Source organism: Mustela lutreola, chromosome 1 (assembly GCF_030435805.1).
Source record: "Mustela lutreola isolate mMusLut2 chromosome 1, mMusLut2.pri, whole genome shotgun sequence".
Lineage (NCBI taxonomy): Eukaryota > Metazoa > Chordata > Mammalia > Carnivora > Mustelidae > Mustela > Mustela lutreola.
In genome coordinates this window covers 259,403,331-259,421,677 of record NC_081290.1, presented here as the reverse complement: position 1 = coordinate 259,421,677, position 18,347 = coordinate 259,403,331, and the positions used below count along the sequence as shown (strand labels likewise).

Sequence of the window (18,347 nt, the reverse complement as noted above, 5' to 3'; positions counted from 1 at the left end):
CATTAAAGGTGCTCAGGGTCACAGAAAGTGTACCCATCAGAAAATGTGTTCCAATAAAAACTGCAGGATATGTTTTTTACAGCAGTAAAGGACACCATCCTAATTCTGTTTTCTGAAACCTGGAAAGCATTCTTGATACTCCCTTCACTCTTTCCCCAACTCTGATGACAGCAAAGAAATCAGATTAGGCGAGGGTTCTGAGCCTTATAGGATCTCTGTTAGAATGTAGGTTTATTATTCTGGATGTTGCTATAGAACAGTTTTTCTTTTTTTTAAAGATTTTTTTTTTTTTTAAGTAAAATCTGCATCCAACGTGGGATGCAAACCCACAACCCCAAGATCAAGAGTCATGTGCTCTATTGACTGAGTAGGTTAGGTGCCTGACCTAGAGCCAGGTGCCCCTAGAATGTGGGTTGATTTTTCTGAATGAGATTGCAAGTATTGGAGGGTTTGAGCCAGAGGAGTGATAAGAGCTGACTTTTGTTGTAAAACTGTACTAATGAAGTAAACCAAGTCACATATAGTTTCTTACATTTAAGTTAATGAAATTAAAATAAAATAACTCTTCTTTAAATGGTTGGTAGAATTCACCTGTGAAGCTACCTGGTCCTGGACTTTTGTTTGTTGAGAGTTCATTTCTGACCACATCTCTTTGCTGGTTATGGGTCTGTTCAAGTTTTCTATTTCTTCCTGTTTCAGTTATGATAATTTATATGTGCCTAGGAATTTACCCATTTCCTCCAGTTTGTCTGATTTGTTGGCATATACTTTTTGTTATTATTCTCCTATAACTGTTTGTATTTATATGGTACTGCTTGTTATTTCTCCTCTATCATTTGTGATTTTATTTATTTGGGTCCATTCTCTTTTCTTTTTGACAAGTCTGGCTAGGGGGCTTACCAGTTTTTTAATTTTTTCAAAGAACCAACTCCTGGTTTCATTGAACTGTTTTATTGCTTTGTTTGTTTTTTGGTTTCTATATCATTCATTTCTGCTCTGATCTCTTTTTTAAAAGATTTTATTTATTTATTTGACAGAGGGAGAGAGAGAACACAAGCACAAACAGGGGGGAGTAGCAGGCAGAGGGAGATGGAGAAATAGGCTACCCGCTGAGCAGAGAACCTGATGTGGGGCTTGGTCCCAGGAGCCTGAAATCATGATCTGAGTTGAATGCTGATGCTTAACTGACTGAGCCACTCAGGTGCCTTTATTTCTGCTCTGATCTTTATTATTTCCTTCCTTTTGCTGGTTTTAGGGTTCCTTTGTTGTTGCTGTTGTTGTTTTTCAGCTCCTTTACATGTAAGATTAGGTTGTTTATTTGAAAATTTTCTTGCTTCTTGAGGTAGACCTGTGTTTTTATATACTTCCCTCTTAGGACTGCTTTTGCTGCATCCCAAAGGTTTTAGACTGTTGTGTTTCCATTTTCATTTGTTTTTATATATTTTTAAAAATTCTTCCTTGATTTCCTGGTTGACCCATTCACTGTTTAGTATTATGCTGTTTAACCTCCATGTATTTGTGGTCTTTCCAATTTTTTGATTTGGTTGACTTCTAGTTTCATAGCACTGTGGTCAGAAAAGATGCATGGTATGACTTCAGACTTTTTATATTTGCTGAAGCCTGATTTGTGACTGAATATGTGATCTGTTCTGGAGAATGTCCCATGTGCACTTGAAAAGAATGTGTATTCTGCTGCTTTAGGGTGCAACATTCTAAATATAGGGTGGAGCACTCTAAATATATATAAATATATCTGTTATATCCATCTGGTCCAGTGTGTCATTCAAAGCCATTGTTTCCCTGTTTGTTTTCTGTTTAGATGATGTGTCCATTGATGTAAGTGGGTGTTAAATTCCCCTACTATTACTGTATTATTATCAACTAGCTCCTTTATGTTTGTTATTGTTTATATATTTGGGTGCTCCCATGTTGGGTACACAAATACAACTGTTATATCTTCTTGTTGGATTGTCCCCTTTATGATTATATAACACCCTTCTTTGTCTCTTTTTAAGTCCTTGTTTAAAAGTCTAGTCTGTCTGATGTAAGTATTGCTACTAAGGCTTTCTTTTGACATCAATCTGCATGATAAATGTATCTTCACCACTTCACTTTCAATCTGCAGGTCCAAAATAAGTCTCCTGTAGGCAGCATATAGATGGGTCTTGGTTTTTCATCCATCATGACACTCTCTATCTTTTGATGGGAGTCATTAGTTTTATTTCTTATTTTGTTGTTGTTTCTAAAGATTTTCTCTGATATCTATTTTTTTCAAACTATTCCAAAAAAAGAAAAGGGAAAAAAACTTACAAATTCATTCTAAGAGGCCAGCATTACTCTGATACCAAAACCAGATAAAGGGGTGCCTGGTGACCAGGGGTAGGGGGTAGGAAGAGGTTGGTGGGGTTGTGGACATTGGTGAGGGTATGTGATATGGTGAGTCCTGTGAAGTGTATAAACCTGGCGATTCACAGAACTGTACCCCTGGGGCTAATAATACATTATATGTTTATTAAAAAAAGGCGGTCGGGGGGGTGCCTGGGTGGCTCAGTTGGTTGAGCAACTGCCTGGAGCTCAGGTCATGATCCTGGAGTCCTGGGATCGAGTCCCACATCGGGCTCCCTGATCAGCAGGGGGTCTGCTTCTTCCTCTGCCCCTCCCCCTGCTCATGCTCTCATTCTCTCTCTCAAATGAATAAATAAAATCTTAAAAAAGAAAAAGATAAAGACTCCACTAAAAAGAGAACTACAGGTCAATATCCCTGATGAATAAGGTCACAAAAATTCTCAATAAAATACTAGCAAACAGAATTCAGCAATATATTTAAAACACCATTCAGCATGATTATATGGGATTAATTCTTGGATTGCAAGGTTGGTTCAACATTCACAAATTAATCGAAGTGATACACCGGGTTAATAAAAGAAAAGAACCATATAATCATTTCAATAGATGCAGATAAAGCATTTGACAAAATACAGCATCCATCCATGATAAAAACCCTCAGCAAAGTAGGCTTAGAGGGAACATACCTCAAAATAATAAAGGCCATGGATGAAAACCCGCAGCTATTATCATCCTCAATGGGTAAAAAGCTCTACAATCAGGAACAAGACAGGGATGTCCACTCTCACCATTGTTATTTAACATGGCACTGGAAGTCCTAGCCACAGTAATCAGACCACACACACACACACACCAAAAAAGTCTGAAAAATGCAAAAAATAAAAAGGCATCCAAGTCAGCAAGGAAGAAGTCAAACTGTCACTATTTGCAGAACATGCTACTATATTCAAAACCCCAAAATACTACACAAAAAAACCCTGCTAGAACTGATACATGAATTCAGTAAACTCACAGGATACAAAATCAATGTACAAAAATCTGTTGCATTTCTATACACCAATAATGAAGCAGCAGAAAGAAAAATTAAGGAATCAACCCCATTTACAGTTGCACTAAAAACAATAAAATAACTAGGAATAAACCTAACCAAAGAGATAAAAGACCTGTATTCTGAAAGCTATAAAACATTAATGAAAGAAATTGAAGATGACACAAAGAAATGGAAAGAGATTCCATTCTGATGTGTTAGAAGAACTAATATTGTTAAAATTTCTCTATTACCCAAAGCCATCTACAAATGCAATGCACTTACTATCAAAATACCAACAGCATTTTTCACAGAGCTAGAATAAATAATCTTAAAATTTGTACGGAACCACAAAATACCCAGAATAGCCAAAGGGACCTTGAAAAAGAAAAGCAAAACTGGAGGTGTCACAATTCCAGACTCAAGTTATATTACAAGGCTATAGTGATCGAAACAGTAGAGTACTGGCATAAAAAGAGATGCACAGGTCAATGGAACTGAATGGAAACCCAAAAATAAACCCATAGTTACATGGTTAATTAATTTTTGACAAAGCAAGAAAGAATACACAATGGGGAAAAGACCATCTCTTCAACAAATCATGTTGGGGAAATTAGATAGCAACATGCAGAACAATGAAACTTGACTACTTTATTACACAAACAAAAAAAATGAAAATGATGAAAGGCCTAAATGTGAGACATGAAACCATAAATGCCTGGAGGGGAACACAGGCAGTAACTTCTTTGATGTTGGCCATAGCAACTTCTCACTAAATATGTCTTCTGAGGTAAGGGAAACAAAAGCAAAAATAAACTATTGGGACTTCATCAAAATAAAAAGCTTCTGCACAGTGAAGGAAACAATCAAGAAAACTAAAAGGCAACCTACAGAATGGGAGAAGATATTTGCAAATGACATATCTGATAAAGGGTTAGTATTTAAAATCTATAAAGAACTTCTAAAACTCAACAGCCAAAGCCCAAATAGTCCAATTAAGACATGGGCAGAAGACATGAACATACACCTCTAAAGAAGACATAGAGATGGCCAACAGACACATGAAGATGCTCAACATAACTCATAATCAGAGAAATACAAATCAAAACTATAATGAGATATCACCTTACACCTGTCAGAATGGCTAAAATCAACAACAGAAGAAACAGCAGGTGTTGGTGAGGATGTGGAGAAAGGAGAACCCTCTAACACTGTTAGTGGGAATGCCACTCCGGAACACAGTATGGAGGTTCTTCAATAACCATATTGAGACACCACCTTACACCAGTTAGAATGGCCAAAATTAACAAGATAGTAAACAACAAGTGTTGGAGAGGATGTGGAGAAAGGGGAACCCTCTTACACTGTTGGTGGGAAGGCAAGCTGATGCAGCCACTTTGGAAAACAGTGTGGAGATTACTTAAGAAATTAAAAATAGAGGGGCACCTGGGTGGCTCAGTGGGTTAAAGCATCTGCCTTAGGCTTAGGTCGTGATCTCAGAGTCCTGGGATCGAGTCCCGCATCGGGCTCTCTGCTCCTCGGACAGCCTGCTTCCTCCTCTCTCTCTGCCTGACTCTCTGCCTACTTGTAGTCTCTGTCTGTCAAATAAATAAATAAAATCTTTAAAAAAAAATTAAAAATAGAGCTACCCTATGACCCTGCAATTGCACTACTGGGTATTTACCCCAAAGATACTGATGTAGTGAAAAGAAGGGCCACCTGTACCCCAATGTTCATAGCAGCAATGGCCACAGTTGTCAAACTGTAGAAAGAACCAAGATGCCCTTCCCTGGACGAATGGATAGAGAAGATATGGTCCATATATACAATGGAGTATTATGCCTCCATCAGAAAAAATGAATACCCAACTTTTATATCAATATGGATGCGACTAGAAGAGATTATGTTGAGTGAAATAAGTCAAGCAGAGAGAGTCAAGTATCATATGGTTTCACTTACTTGTGGAGCATAAGGAATAACACAGAGGACATTGGGAGAAGGAGAGAAGGGAGTTGGGGGAAATCAGAGGGGGAGACAAACCATGAGAGACTGTGGACTCTGAGAAACAAACTGAGGGTTTTGGAGGGTAGGGAAGAGAGGGGTTGGGTGAGCCTGGTGGTGGGTAATACGGAGGGCATGGATTGCCTGGAGCACTGGGTGTGGTGCAAAAACAATAAATTTTGGAACACTGAAAAGAGATAAAATAAAATGAAAAAATATTAAAATGTCCAAAAAAAGAGCTAAAAATAGGACTACCCTATGATCCAGCAATTGTACTACTAGGTATATACCCAAAGAATATATAAATACTAATCAAAGGGATACATGCACCCTGATTTTTTAAAAGCATTATCTACAATAGCCAAATTATGGAAACAGCCCAAGTTTCTAGTTTCTATCAGCTGAAAAATGGATAAAGAAGATATGGTGTGTGTGTGTGTGTGTGTGTGTGTGTTATATTAACTACGGAGAACAAATGATGGTTACCAGAAGGGAGGTGGGTGGGGGGATGGGTTAAAATGTCATAGGGATGAAGGAGTATACTTGCTGTGATGAGCACTGGGTGTTGTACGGAAGTGTTCAATACTGTATTGTATGCCTGAAACTAATATTACACTGTATGTTAACTGAAATTTAAATAAAAAATTAAAAAAAATAAAAATTTCAGGAGTTGCTGATAGGTTGGATGTAGGGAGTGAAAGAGAGGAGTCAAAGGCCTAAGATTACCTAATTGAAGGAAGAATAAAATTTGGAAGGATTAATTATAATGTTGAATTAATAACAGAGAGTAAACCTAGGGGACAATAACTGGGACTAGGAATGCAGAATTTAGGCAGGAAGTAATGAAACAAATGCATACCAATGAAGATAGGATGCCAGGATGAGCAACTAATTTTTGCATAACCAAAGGCCCCCTTGGAGGACAGAAAAAGAAGAAAGGCAAACACATAAGCAAGTAATTTCTTTTTCATTGGTTAAAATGAGGTTTAGGATTAATAGTTTTCTCTCAAAATTTTTAGATTTTTTAAAAAGATTTTTTAAAAATTTATTTATTTGAAAGAGAGAGAATCAGAGAGAGAGAGAGACCATGAGAAGGGGAGGGTCAGAAAGAGAAGCAGACTCCCTGTTGAGCAGAGAGCAATGCAGGCTCGATCCTGGGACTCGAGGATCATGACCTGAGCCCAAGGCAGTCGCTCAATCAACTGAGCCACCCAGGAATCCTAGATATATTTTTACTTTAATCATATCACTAGCATGCCAATTAGCAAACTCCTTTCCAATATATACACCTTGCTTTGCACTCAACTCCAAGATTTGTTATTCATTCATTTGTTATTCATTTTGAATCCTCTTAATAATTCATAATAATAAGGATTTAGCATACCCCTGTTCTGAACCTTTAGTCTTACCTAGAAGTTCTCTTGCAAAATTCCTTTGATCATGAGTTTCTAATTGTACCTTCTAAATATACAATGGCTCTCTGTTTCTCAGTGTGAAAGATCTGTATTTTCGAAATTAAAAAAATATATACATATATTTAATACATCTCTACTAATTCCTTTTAATAGCCTGGTACCATATAATCCTGTGTTTTAACCTTTTACTTTGAAATAATTTTAGACTTACAAAAAGTTTCAAAAATAGTACAGAGCACTCCATATACCCTTCACCCAGCTTCCCCTAATGTTAACATCTTGCACATAATCATTGCACAATTATCAAAATCAGAATATAGTACTGTTTCGAGTTTAAGATAATGTGTCCTAGTTGGTGGTGCCATTGCTATACTTGTCTTTCTCATCTCATTAGATCTCTACTTCTCCACTCCAGAAAAGGTAAAACTAAATTCTCAAAGGGATCCACTCATAACAGGTAGCCCAGGCAATAGATTCATTCTTTAGCCCTGTGCTTTTTTAGATGGATTCTTCTTTCTTAATAGCACTGGGCTCTGTGATGCCAAATGTCAATGTTTTAGCCTGGTGAGATAAAATATACTCTTACATGGCTATGTTTCAGTTATTAGTTTTTGCTCACTATATCTTTGAGCTACAAACAAGGCTACAGTTAATATGAGTTATTACTATACTTTGTGCATTGAATCATTAGTTGATCAACTGTCAACACCTGTGTCCTAGATTCATGAATAAAGAGATGAAGATAGCATAAACCCCTTTCCTCAAGGATTTCCACTGCTTGAGAGGGAAGATAAAAATGGAAACAGGACAAATAATTATAGCACAATATGCTAAATGATCTGACAGAGTATGAACAAAAGTAAGTAGGAATGTATGGAGGATCGTAACTATAATTTGTCTAGGAAAATATTACAGAAGGCTCATACAGATGTTCCATTTAAGTGGTAAACAGACTTGGCAAAATAAGGAAAAGTAATGACTTCTAAAATCTTAAGTAAAATTCTTATGTTCTTTCTTTTGATTTTCTCCTAGAAAGTCTTCTAAAAAGGTAACTAGTTCTTTCAGAATTCGGTTCATTCAATGTAATTAATACAAAACTTTTAGTTAATATAAGAAACTACTAACCATTTTTAGGATCTCTATGTAAAAATAAAATCTCGAATTTCAAAGAAACATCTCAAAACAAAATCATTCTATTCACTCCCATCTGTATATAAACTCAACATTGAAGATCTGTTGTATTAAAAAAAGTAACCTTTTATAATATAGTGGGTTTATCAACTGGATTGGGCTCCTATAACAAAATGGCCACAGACTGAGTGGCTTAAACAACAAGGATTAATTTTATTCAATTTCAGGAGACTAGAAATCTAAGATCAAGGTGCTAGGAGGCTCGGTATCTGGTGAGAACTCTCCTGTTGGGTTACAGATGGCCACTTTGTTGTTGTGTGGCTCACATGGCCTTTCATGTACCTGTGCTCAAGGAAAGAGAAGGAGCTGGATATTTCTCCCTCTTTTTAAGAACACCACCAATCCTATCAGACCACGGTCCTAATGTCATGACCTCATCCAACTCTAATTCTCTCCCAAAGGCCTCATTTCCAAACACCATCACATTGGTCTTCAACATATAAATTTGGGCAGGGGGAAGCATTGGGCAGACCATAAATAATTCAGTTTAAACAGCAGGTTAAGCAGTGTGTTAGTAGATTTGTTAATAAATAAGAAAGCTGAGATACTATCAGTACCCTGAAGATCAGCATTATTTTCCTAAGGACAACAGAACTGTCCTTGCATACCTGTTAGCAAAGCTTAATTCAAAACAACACCAAAGTAAAAAAATCTTGGATTGCAGAATTATTCTCAAAATCATTTTTCCTATCACTGTTGTGTAATTCAGATTATCTGATTTATGACAATGAAATATTGAAACAAAACTATCTTGTAATATTAGAGTGATACTTCTCAGGTTTTTATAGCCAGACTTTAATTTGAAAGTTTAAATTGTATATATGAACATTCCTATAAGCATACCTGCTAACAATTTTAAATTAGTTAATGCAAATTTTAAATGACCTCCAGTTTTTCTCACCATAAAAGAAACTATGTTTCAACAGGGCCTTTGGAATATATGAAATTATATACTATATGATAGTGAGACACAGCTATATCCTCTAGTCTTAATTACAGGAAAAGTATAGACAACTGTAAAGTTTAGCTTTATTGTTTTATAAATGAACCAGTAAAGTTCATTTTAGTGAAATGAGCTTTTCATAAATTAAATCTCACATGGTAAGTACTCATTTTCAAAATTAATTTAATTACATGTTTAAAGTTTAATTACATTTAATTAAGCATTTAAGTTTTATATGAAATAAATGAATTATCAGTTAACTGCTATGAAATGAAATATTGCCTTGATAATTAAAATCTATAAATTTTCCTTTCTGTGCAAAACTGCTAGTTCTCAGAGCACACTCTGAAAAAAAAACATATTTTAAAAACTATAGGACTATATTCTCATGGCTGATCTAGGTGTAGTTTTTCCTGGCCCCTGGCTTCATGTGCTACACATTTACTACAGCAGCAAATGGAGGCAGCCTGGCCCAGAATATAAGTAGAGGTTTTGAAGACTTGGGTTTAGGTCAGAGACTGTCACTAACAGCCTGAGAAAGTGGGAAAGGTATTTAGTATCAGTCTCTGACATCAAGCTCCTAAAAAACGGAGATAATATTACTTCCTTTGGAGGGTTGTGGAAGGATTAGATAAGATATCCCATGGTCAAATGCCTGGAACAGTGCCTGACATGGAACAAGCTATTCAACAAATGTTCATTCCCTCTTTCTTTTAGTTAATGACTGTATGAACAAAAACCTTGTTCTTTGGGGCTTAAGATTTTTTTCTTAAAACATTTTATTAATTACAAAAGTAACACCACATTTTTTTGTTTACTCATTACACTTAATGAACATTTTACATTCTTTTACTTCCTTAAGTACTCCAGGAATGGAGACCATGTAGCATTATAGTTAACACAGAATTTTGAGTTAGAAAGAACTGACTTTGAATTTGGGTTCCACCATTTACTGCTTGAGAAATCAAGAAGTTGTTTTCAAAGCCATAAAGTATATGTATGTTTGGTTTAGGGAATGGCAAAAATTAATAGTATTGATATATTGATTAAGTATAATCAATATAATCATTCAAACTTAACAAAATATTAGTGATGTAAGTAGGACAAAAGGTATCCCTCTACCCTAATTTTTCACAGGATATTCATTTTCACTGAATTTAAGGGAATTTCCTAAGGTTAATGGTAGGATTGACAGTCAGAACTCAGATTTCTTTTTTTATTTCTTTATTAGTGCTCTTTCCTTCATAAGATAGGACGGTAAAGGCAAAGGACAGCAATGTCTCTTGAAGCAGTAAAGCAAAAAGAGAGGGATCTGATTTGGGTTAATCCTGGTTCTGTCACTTAATAGTTGAGCCTCAAATAAATAACTTCTGTGAATTTCAGTATCTTCTGGATAATGGGAATATACACTTTGTTAAGGTTCATACAAGGACTGCGCTAGGTAACCAATGTAATAGGTAGTAGAGTGACCGACACACGCAGCAGTCATTCATTAATGGTTGGTGGTAACACTAAGACAACATCAAAGCACCACTTTCGGTAAGTCTCAAGCCACAGAATGGAGAAACCATAATGAAGTGAATATTTTTTATTTTCTGAAAGAGATTTAGTAACAATAAATAGGATAGTCTTCACTAAATTCTCAAGTAATATTCCTGGAAAGAGACTCTATGGATTTGTAAGTCATTTCAGTTCCCAATTTCTTGTCTCTTAAATCTCCATGGAATAACTCATCTCATTTTGAAAATAATGGTTTTACAAAATGAAAGAAAAGAGAGGCTACAACCTACTCCATGGATTACTTTCCTTAACTCAACGGCAGCCAGAATTGAAATTATATATTCTTAACACTATAAATTATTCAATGTCAAGTACTGTAATTTTCAGAGTTTTGCCTTAATAAAATTAGTTGCACTATAAACATGTTGTGTTCGTTTACTATTTAAAACACTTCATTGTTAAACTCAAAAGACCCCTGAATTCTTTGAAGGTAACCTAAAAAAATACAGATTGCTATATTTACAGAATAATTTTACTAGAAGTAGAAAGCTTTAAGAAATAAAATATTGGAAAACTAACACTTTCTGTTTACTTTTTGATAGAACACTTACTGAAAAACAGCAGTACATCATACCATTTTCACTGCTATATTATCAATCAGTAGTATTTAGATATCTATCTGCATTTAGGGCTAAAAGACCTTGATATAAAAACTATTCCACATTTTTTTGAATATAAGAACAGCAGGTATTATTACTTTTCAAACTGTAAATTAAGAATAACAGCAATTCCAATAGATACAGGACCAGAAAAAGAAAACCACATATAAAGAAATAGTATGAAACATATGCATGATTACAGTTACATGTTACATAGAAAACATTTATTATTAGGGTATGTACCTTTGGTTATGCATTATTTTAAAGAGTGTGGTAAAAATGAATTGTTAACCTGTGAAATTAGAATGGAGTCATTAACTTACCATGGTTCTATAGTAAGAGTTGAAGATAATTTTTCTGGAAAGAAAAATCCATGCCATTTTGATTCCTCAATTAGTTCTTGTGGCATCCTTTTTGATGCATCATAATAGTGACCAAATCTTGAAGAAGAGACTGGTCCAGACTGTTAAGAAAATCCATATTGATTGTTAAAAAAATTAATTTTTTTAAAACTACAATGTTTTTGAACTGCATTCAGCAAAATATGATATATCTGAGCATTTTAATGCTGATAGGAAGAGCTGATATACACAGACTTATTAAATTTCAAAGAAGCATACAACTTTTATTATTTTAAACGATGACTTAGAAATCAACCTTTTCCTCTCATGCTTCTCTTATCAAATTTGATAAGAATTCAAATACCTCTTTGTTTTTCTTACTGTAAATCTTCCCAAGTTAAAAAAAAATTAATATACATATATTAATTGTTTTTTAAAGGTTACAGGTTTCAATGACAAATTAAATATGGAATTACTAAGAACTAATAAAAACTTAAGCCAATGAAATCATTGGTGAGGGGCCCAAAAGAAACTAGCTATTTAAATATATTAAACTGAGCATCATTTAAAAATTAAATTCTCACGAGACAGTGTATATATATATTCAAAATTTCTTACAAATTTAAAATTAAACTTATAGTATAAAATATGTTGGGGGTACTCCCAGTGGGACCAAGGCATGTGCTAAAGAGGGAGAATGCATACAAATAATATTAGATAAACCAGAAACCTGACATAATCATTAGTTCATAGATACTTCCTCTTTTGTGCCATTACCTATTTCTCCAACAAATCATCTTTCTCATAAGAAACTCTAGTAGCTATTGATGTTGAATTTATTTACACAGGATAGTAAAGGCCTAGTCACAGAACATTCTCATTATATTGCTTTGAATGGACTCTGCGCTGATTCAATACATTAGAAATATATATACCTCTGTCCAAAGTTCAACTACTAACAGATTGACAATAATTTCTAATAGTTTCTAATCTAAATTTACATAATTTTCACTGTCCTGAATACTACAGACAAATTTCAGAACATTCAACAAAACAGATAATCTGCAGATAATTTGCAGAAACTGAAGAACTCTATGGAGTGAGTTCTTAATTTATTTAACTAAGTAACTGCCAACTTTGTAATTTAGATAAAGACATTTCCTTGACACTAGATCTTTGAATTTTAAGATTTAAAGGATTAATATTCTTAAATTGGATGCCTACCAACATCAAATTATACAGTAACAAAGAATAAAAAATATTAAGTCTAATAGAAACATAACTCTCAGATTTAGTCTGTGGGTTTGGCATTTATTTTCTAGGTAAAATGACTGCTCACCCCTCCATAAAATACTGTTTGCTGTCATTAATGAAAGAGACCAATGAGCTCAACCTAATATTTTCAATACAATATATATACAAGTATGGCTCCTAAAACATGATTTATCTATTTATCATGGCAGTATTAACAAATTATGAAACATTAAAGTACGTTTCTAAAAAATAGGGTAAAGTTTTTAAATGTAAAGTTATTAGTATAAAGCAATTTAAACAAGGTCTGTTCTTTGGCCTATAATCTATTCTTTATCCGGATTATAGTTCAGAATGTTTTTACTGCAATCTCTGCTAGAGCTCATCTTTTTATTGTGTAAGTCCAAGCCCCCTTAATGTTTTAGAAAGGCCTTGACTAACTGAACTTTGATCTGATGTCTTCATTGAGAAAAACACCAGGTTGCCCATTTCAGATGCAAATCCTCCTAAGGCCCAATAGAATTTAGTAAAGACAAGCAAAAAAGAAGAAACAAGAAGTTTCCAGGATCCTCTTTGAGAATCCTGGGGCACACTGGTGTCCTTAATCCACGCTGCTCCATGGATTAAGGTAGGTGATAACCTTTCCTGATTCAAAAGAATAAGCAGAGTGCCTACAAACTGGGTGGAGACTAGGATTTGGTAATAATAAAACACCATGCAATAAAAGCTTGGTCTATGTCAGAAGCCTCTGAAAAGGCCTCAATGTACCACATTCCCAGGCCTAGTAGGGAAGCTTGCAAAAGCCTACCTGAATCAAATAAGCATGAATAATCTATTTTAGCAGACTGGCCATGGGGAGAGAGAAAGAAAGAGACTTTTCACTTCTTTTAAGTTTGAGTTAATAAATTTATTAGTGCACTGAAGGTTCTTGAAGTCTTGGGCACTCAGAGAAATATGCTAAATTGCCAAGAAGCAAAGTATGCTTTTTAAGTTGCCGTCTCTATTACTGTTTCTAATTATAATATTAATGTGATAGAAATCTCAGATTTGGGATGAATCAAGGCAGAAAATTGATTTCATGCTGTGACAGTTTACATATAAAACACAAATAATTCATTAAAATATAAGAATAAAATTTGGAAGATTTTTTTGTTACAATTAAGTTATTATTATTTTTTTAGAAATTAGGATTAAATATGGCAACTAAAATATTCACAAGGTAGACATTACAAATTTTATTAATGATGAAAAGCTTTAATTCTTCAATAAAAATGAAACTGGAAAAATAAATATACCCTTATAGGAAAAAAATTTTGTACCCAAACACAAAGCATTAAAATATAATCAGATTTTTAAAAATAATGTGAAATCTTTTGAGGCTTAGATTTATAAAACAAAGACTTCAAATATTCCCTCTGAAAAACGATAAATAATGCTTTAAGTCTGATAATACTCTAAGAAAAAATATCAACTCCACAAAAAAGATGCATTAAATAAATCAACATGTCATCAATTACTCAGTTTAATAAGAACATGTTGCTTTAGTTTTATATTATGAAAACTTCTGTTTCACAGTTACAGACTAACTTTTACTTTTGTCAACTGTGGAACAGAGAATAATGGAATGGTTCAGTAAAAATATATTAAGATATGGAAAAATTAACTCTGATGGGGGACCAGAAGGAACACAGAAAAATGAAATAGTACCATCCCTCACCTCTAGTATGTTAGAAAGAAAAAAACATTCAGACAAAAGCTGCACACCAAATAAACAATCTAAATAAGACATTTTCTTATTACTGTTATCATTTCTTGTTTCTCAATATGGCATAACAGAAAGCAAGAACCCAAATGGTTAACTAACCACTTTGAGCCTCCGTTCAACCACCAATAACAACTATTTTGTTAGGCTGTTGTGAGAACTTAATGCAACACTGGCAATGAATATTTTGTAATTGTAAAGCACTACCTAAATGATATTAATTATTGTATCATGATTCACTAGAGAATCAGAAGATCTATCACTATCCTTTGTAAATACATTACCTCATTTGAAAAATGGTATTTGTTGTCAACCTGCAATATGCACACATCAATCAGAAAGATTATTATGGCTGAACCACTAAGAAAGCCAAAGTGTAATGAGGATTTAATATTGTAAAGATTTAATACATACCCTAAGTGCTGGAACCATTGAAGGCTTTGGTAATAGAACTATATAATATTGAAGAAATTAGGTCTCAGCATATGTTGTAAGCTACCAATTCGTGGGGTGAAAGGGAATAGGATTTGATGATTGGATGGGGGGAAAAAAGCAGACCTACCTAAGAGAGAGAATCAAAATCACAGGCCAAGGGTAGGGGGCCTTCTTAAAACTACACACCCCTCCAACTGGAAGCAGCACTGCTCTATCCTTTACTGAGCTACAATTACTGACTTAGGTGTGCATATTCTTACCCTTCTTTGTATCCCCCAAGTGGGGAACTCGTGGCAACTTACAGTAAAACTTAGAGTAAAAGCTATCTCTGATAAATGACATAGCTAGCTTCAGACTACTTGTTTAATCTTTAATCATAAGAGTTTTAACAATATTTTGTCCCAGGTAGGACACAGAAAACCCAGGGTTGTTTTGTTGTTTTTAAACTAATAATGGCAAAGTAAAATCTGGATTTATAAAGTAGATGATTGCTGAAGGCTATCAGTCTTGGCAAATCCTCATATGTAAAATTTTTGTGACAGGAAAATATACATGCTGGTGACATTTCGAGGAAAGCAAAGAAGTCATAAGATTCTATTTTTGTCAACTGAAAAGAGCTCACTTATAAATACTAATAAATTTTAAAATCTAACCATGGACAGTACATTCAAAATAAGCATTATTTTATTTGTATTAATTAATGTAACTTAACTCAGTTTTGCTACTATATAATTCATTCACTCATTCACACTGAAAAAAAAATTTTTAAAAATTATTCATTCATTCACACATTCAATAACTAATTATTGAGCACCCTATTTGCCAGTAAAGCAAGAGATTTGACGTCACTTTCTTTCACTGAGCTGGCAGCCTAGTAGGAGAAGATAGATGATATTATCTGGTAGGTGACCATAAGTGCCCTGAAGAAAAATAAGACAGTGAGATGACAGTGAGAGAGTGGTTTTACTTTTTTATAGAGAGTGAGAACAGAATACATTCCTAATTAAATGATATTTTAGTGGAGAACTCAAGAAAATGGGAGAGTAAGTCATCTCGGAAAGATCACTGTGAGAATAACACAATTTTAAAAACACACTGTATACTTTGAAAACTGATCACGGGGTTTATGTGTTAATATGTGACCACTGAGGAGTTTACTTCCATAGATGAAATCAAAACAACTGCAGGCACACTACACTCTAAAATGAAGAGTGGAATAAGGACTACTGACTTATATATAAAGGGGGCAGGAATAGCACTCGTAATTATAATATATAAAGAAACAATATAAGAAACAAAGAACTTTTGCCCCAACTTTAAGCAGATTTTTTAACAAGCGGTAAAAAATAAAAGGCTTAAAGTTTCAGTTATTTGCATCTTCACTGGCAATTTCACCTGAAGAATGTTAGTGACCAATGAGAAAACTAAAACATAGCTGAGGTTAGCATAAAAATAAAGTAAATGCAAGACACGATTGATTTATATAGCCTACAACTGGTCTGGCACATTGTCTCTGAAAGAAAGCTAAATTTAACTTAGAACTTTTGTTCTTTATTGACTCTTTCAGAACAAACCAATAGAAAAATAAGAATATAGTCATTCTTTATAAGAGTTACCATTAAGCTCAGGAATGTAAATGAAATTATCAGCTCAAAGACATGAATGAAGTTCTTTGCCATTAGGGTTCTCAAGGGCTAGTCCTACATTCCTTGTCTGTTTTAATCTCTTATCACTCTACTAACATTTTCCTAAACAGAATAATTCCATTTATCTGGCCTCTTATATCCAGTTCTCCTTCACATCCAAGCTATGCCTACAAAATGACTACAGAGCTCCCCTGTATTTTTTAATACACATGTAACAGTATTCTACTGTATACAAATACTGTAATTTACTTATCCAAGTGCTTACTGATGGACACTTAGTTTATTTCCAATCCTGTTATTAAAAATATGCCTCATAAATAGATATGTTTATTTTACATATGAGTAAATAGATTCATAATGTAAATACCCAAAAGGATCAAAGGGTAAATATTTTTTGTAATTCTGAAGTATCTACCAAACGCCCTCCACAGAAATTGTACTATTTATATTTCCATCAGCAAAGTACAAGAAAGTACTAGTTTTTCCACACCCTTGCTAATTTAGTGTCTCACCAAATATTTTAGGTTATTGACAACTTATTAAGAGAAAACCGGAAGGTCAACACAGATTGTTTTTATTTTTTAAGATTTTATTTATTTGTTTTACAAAGAGAGAGAGGAAGAGAGCACATGCACGGGGAGCAGCGGAGAGAGAAGCTCCCTGCTCAAGGGTGGTCCCAATGTGGGGCTTGATTCCAGGACCCTGGGACCACAACCTGAGCTGAAGACAGAAGCTTAACCAACTGAGCCACCCAGGAGCCCCTGGTCAGTGCAGTGTTAATTTGCATTTCTTTTATTGTAACTGAAATTGGGCATCTTCGTTTGTATGTTTAAGGGACAGCTAAATTTCCTTCACATATATCCGCCCATTTTTCTAAAAAATTGGTTTGGGTTATGGACATTGGGGAGGGTAAGTGCTATGGTAAGCGCTGTGAATTACAGACCTGTACCCCTGAAACAAATAATCTATTATATGTTAATAAAAAAAAATTAGGTTGGTAGGTTATTCCTTATTCATTTTAAAAGTTCTCTGTATATAAGGAAAATTTATTCCTTCTTCTATCAGTTGTAAATATCCTTCATCTGTAGTTTGTTCAGTCATTTAAATCAAGCTTAAAAATCTTATTATTCAAATAGCTTTCCCAACAAAATTACAACAATTTTATACCATATTTTATACTTAATACACAGGCAATACTCAATATTTGCTAGCTGTATAAACGTACAAATACATTTATCACACATCAAATATTTATTGAGTACTGGGCATTAACATAGATACTGGAGCTATGAGAGAAAATAAAACAGGTTCTCTGCCTACATAGAGAATTCTATCTGATGGAGAAAAGAGTTATACCAACAAATACATATAAAATAATGTTAGAAGTACTTTAAAATACATTAAGTGCTATGGACACAAAAATAAGAAACTAGATAATTATGTATGGAAAGCTGTCCAAGTAGTAATATTTGCATTTGGGGAAGGCTGAGTTGGTGAATAAGGAAGTAAAAAGCATTACTAGAAGAAATATAAGCAATTTATAAGGAATAACTCTATAGGACAGATGGAAATAGCATTTTATATTCACATAGGAGGAGACTAAAAGTTAGGCTTGGGTTAGGTTGTATAGATCTTATATACAAAAAGTTTGTATTTCATATTGCAGGCTTATAATGACAAATAGGTTTCTTCTCACATCCTAATTCTCACATATTAGCTGATAATGACCACCCAGAATACTGCAGAGAATTCTAAGGCGTTGTCTAGGCTTGGCAGAAGGGTTTTATGAATGATAGTCTCTCATGCATTTAGAAGGAGGCAGTGGAAATA

General features: G+C 34.2%; 1 protein-coding gene across 5 annotated transcripts in view; it reads right to left on the bottom strand.

The window, feature by feature from the left end:
- Positions 1 to 18,347, bottom strand: part of ELP4 (elongator acetyltransferase complex subunit 4) — a 243,152-nt gene that overhangs the window by 166,515 nt on the left and 58,290 nt on the right. For all 5 annotated transcript variants that reach the window (XR_009345762.1, XR_009345763.1, XM_059138840.1 and 2 more), the window contains exon 5: positions 11,406 to 11,545. Coding sequence is in view for 3 of the 5 variants with exons in the window: in XM_059138840.1 (XP_058994823.1) it covers positions 11,406 to 11,545 (140 nt within the window). In the remaining 2 variants the exon portion in view is untranslated. The remainder of the gene's footprint in view (positions 1 to 11,405; positions 11,546 to 18,347) is intronic.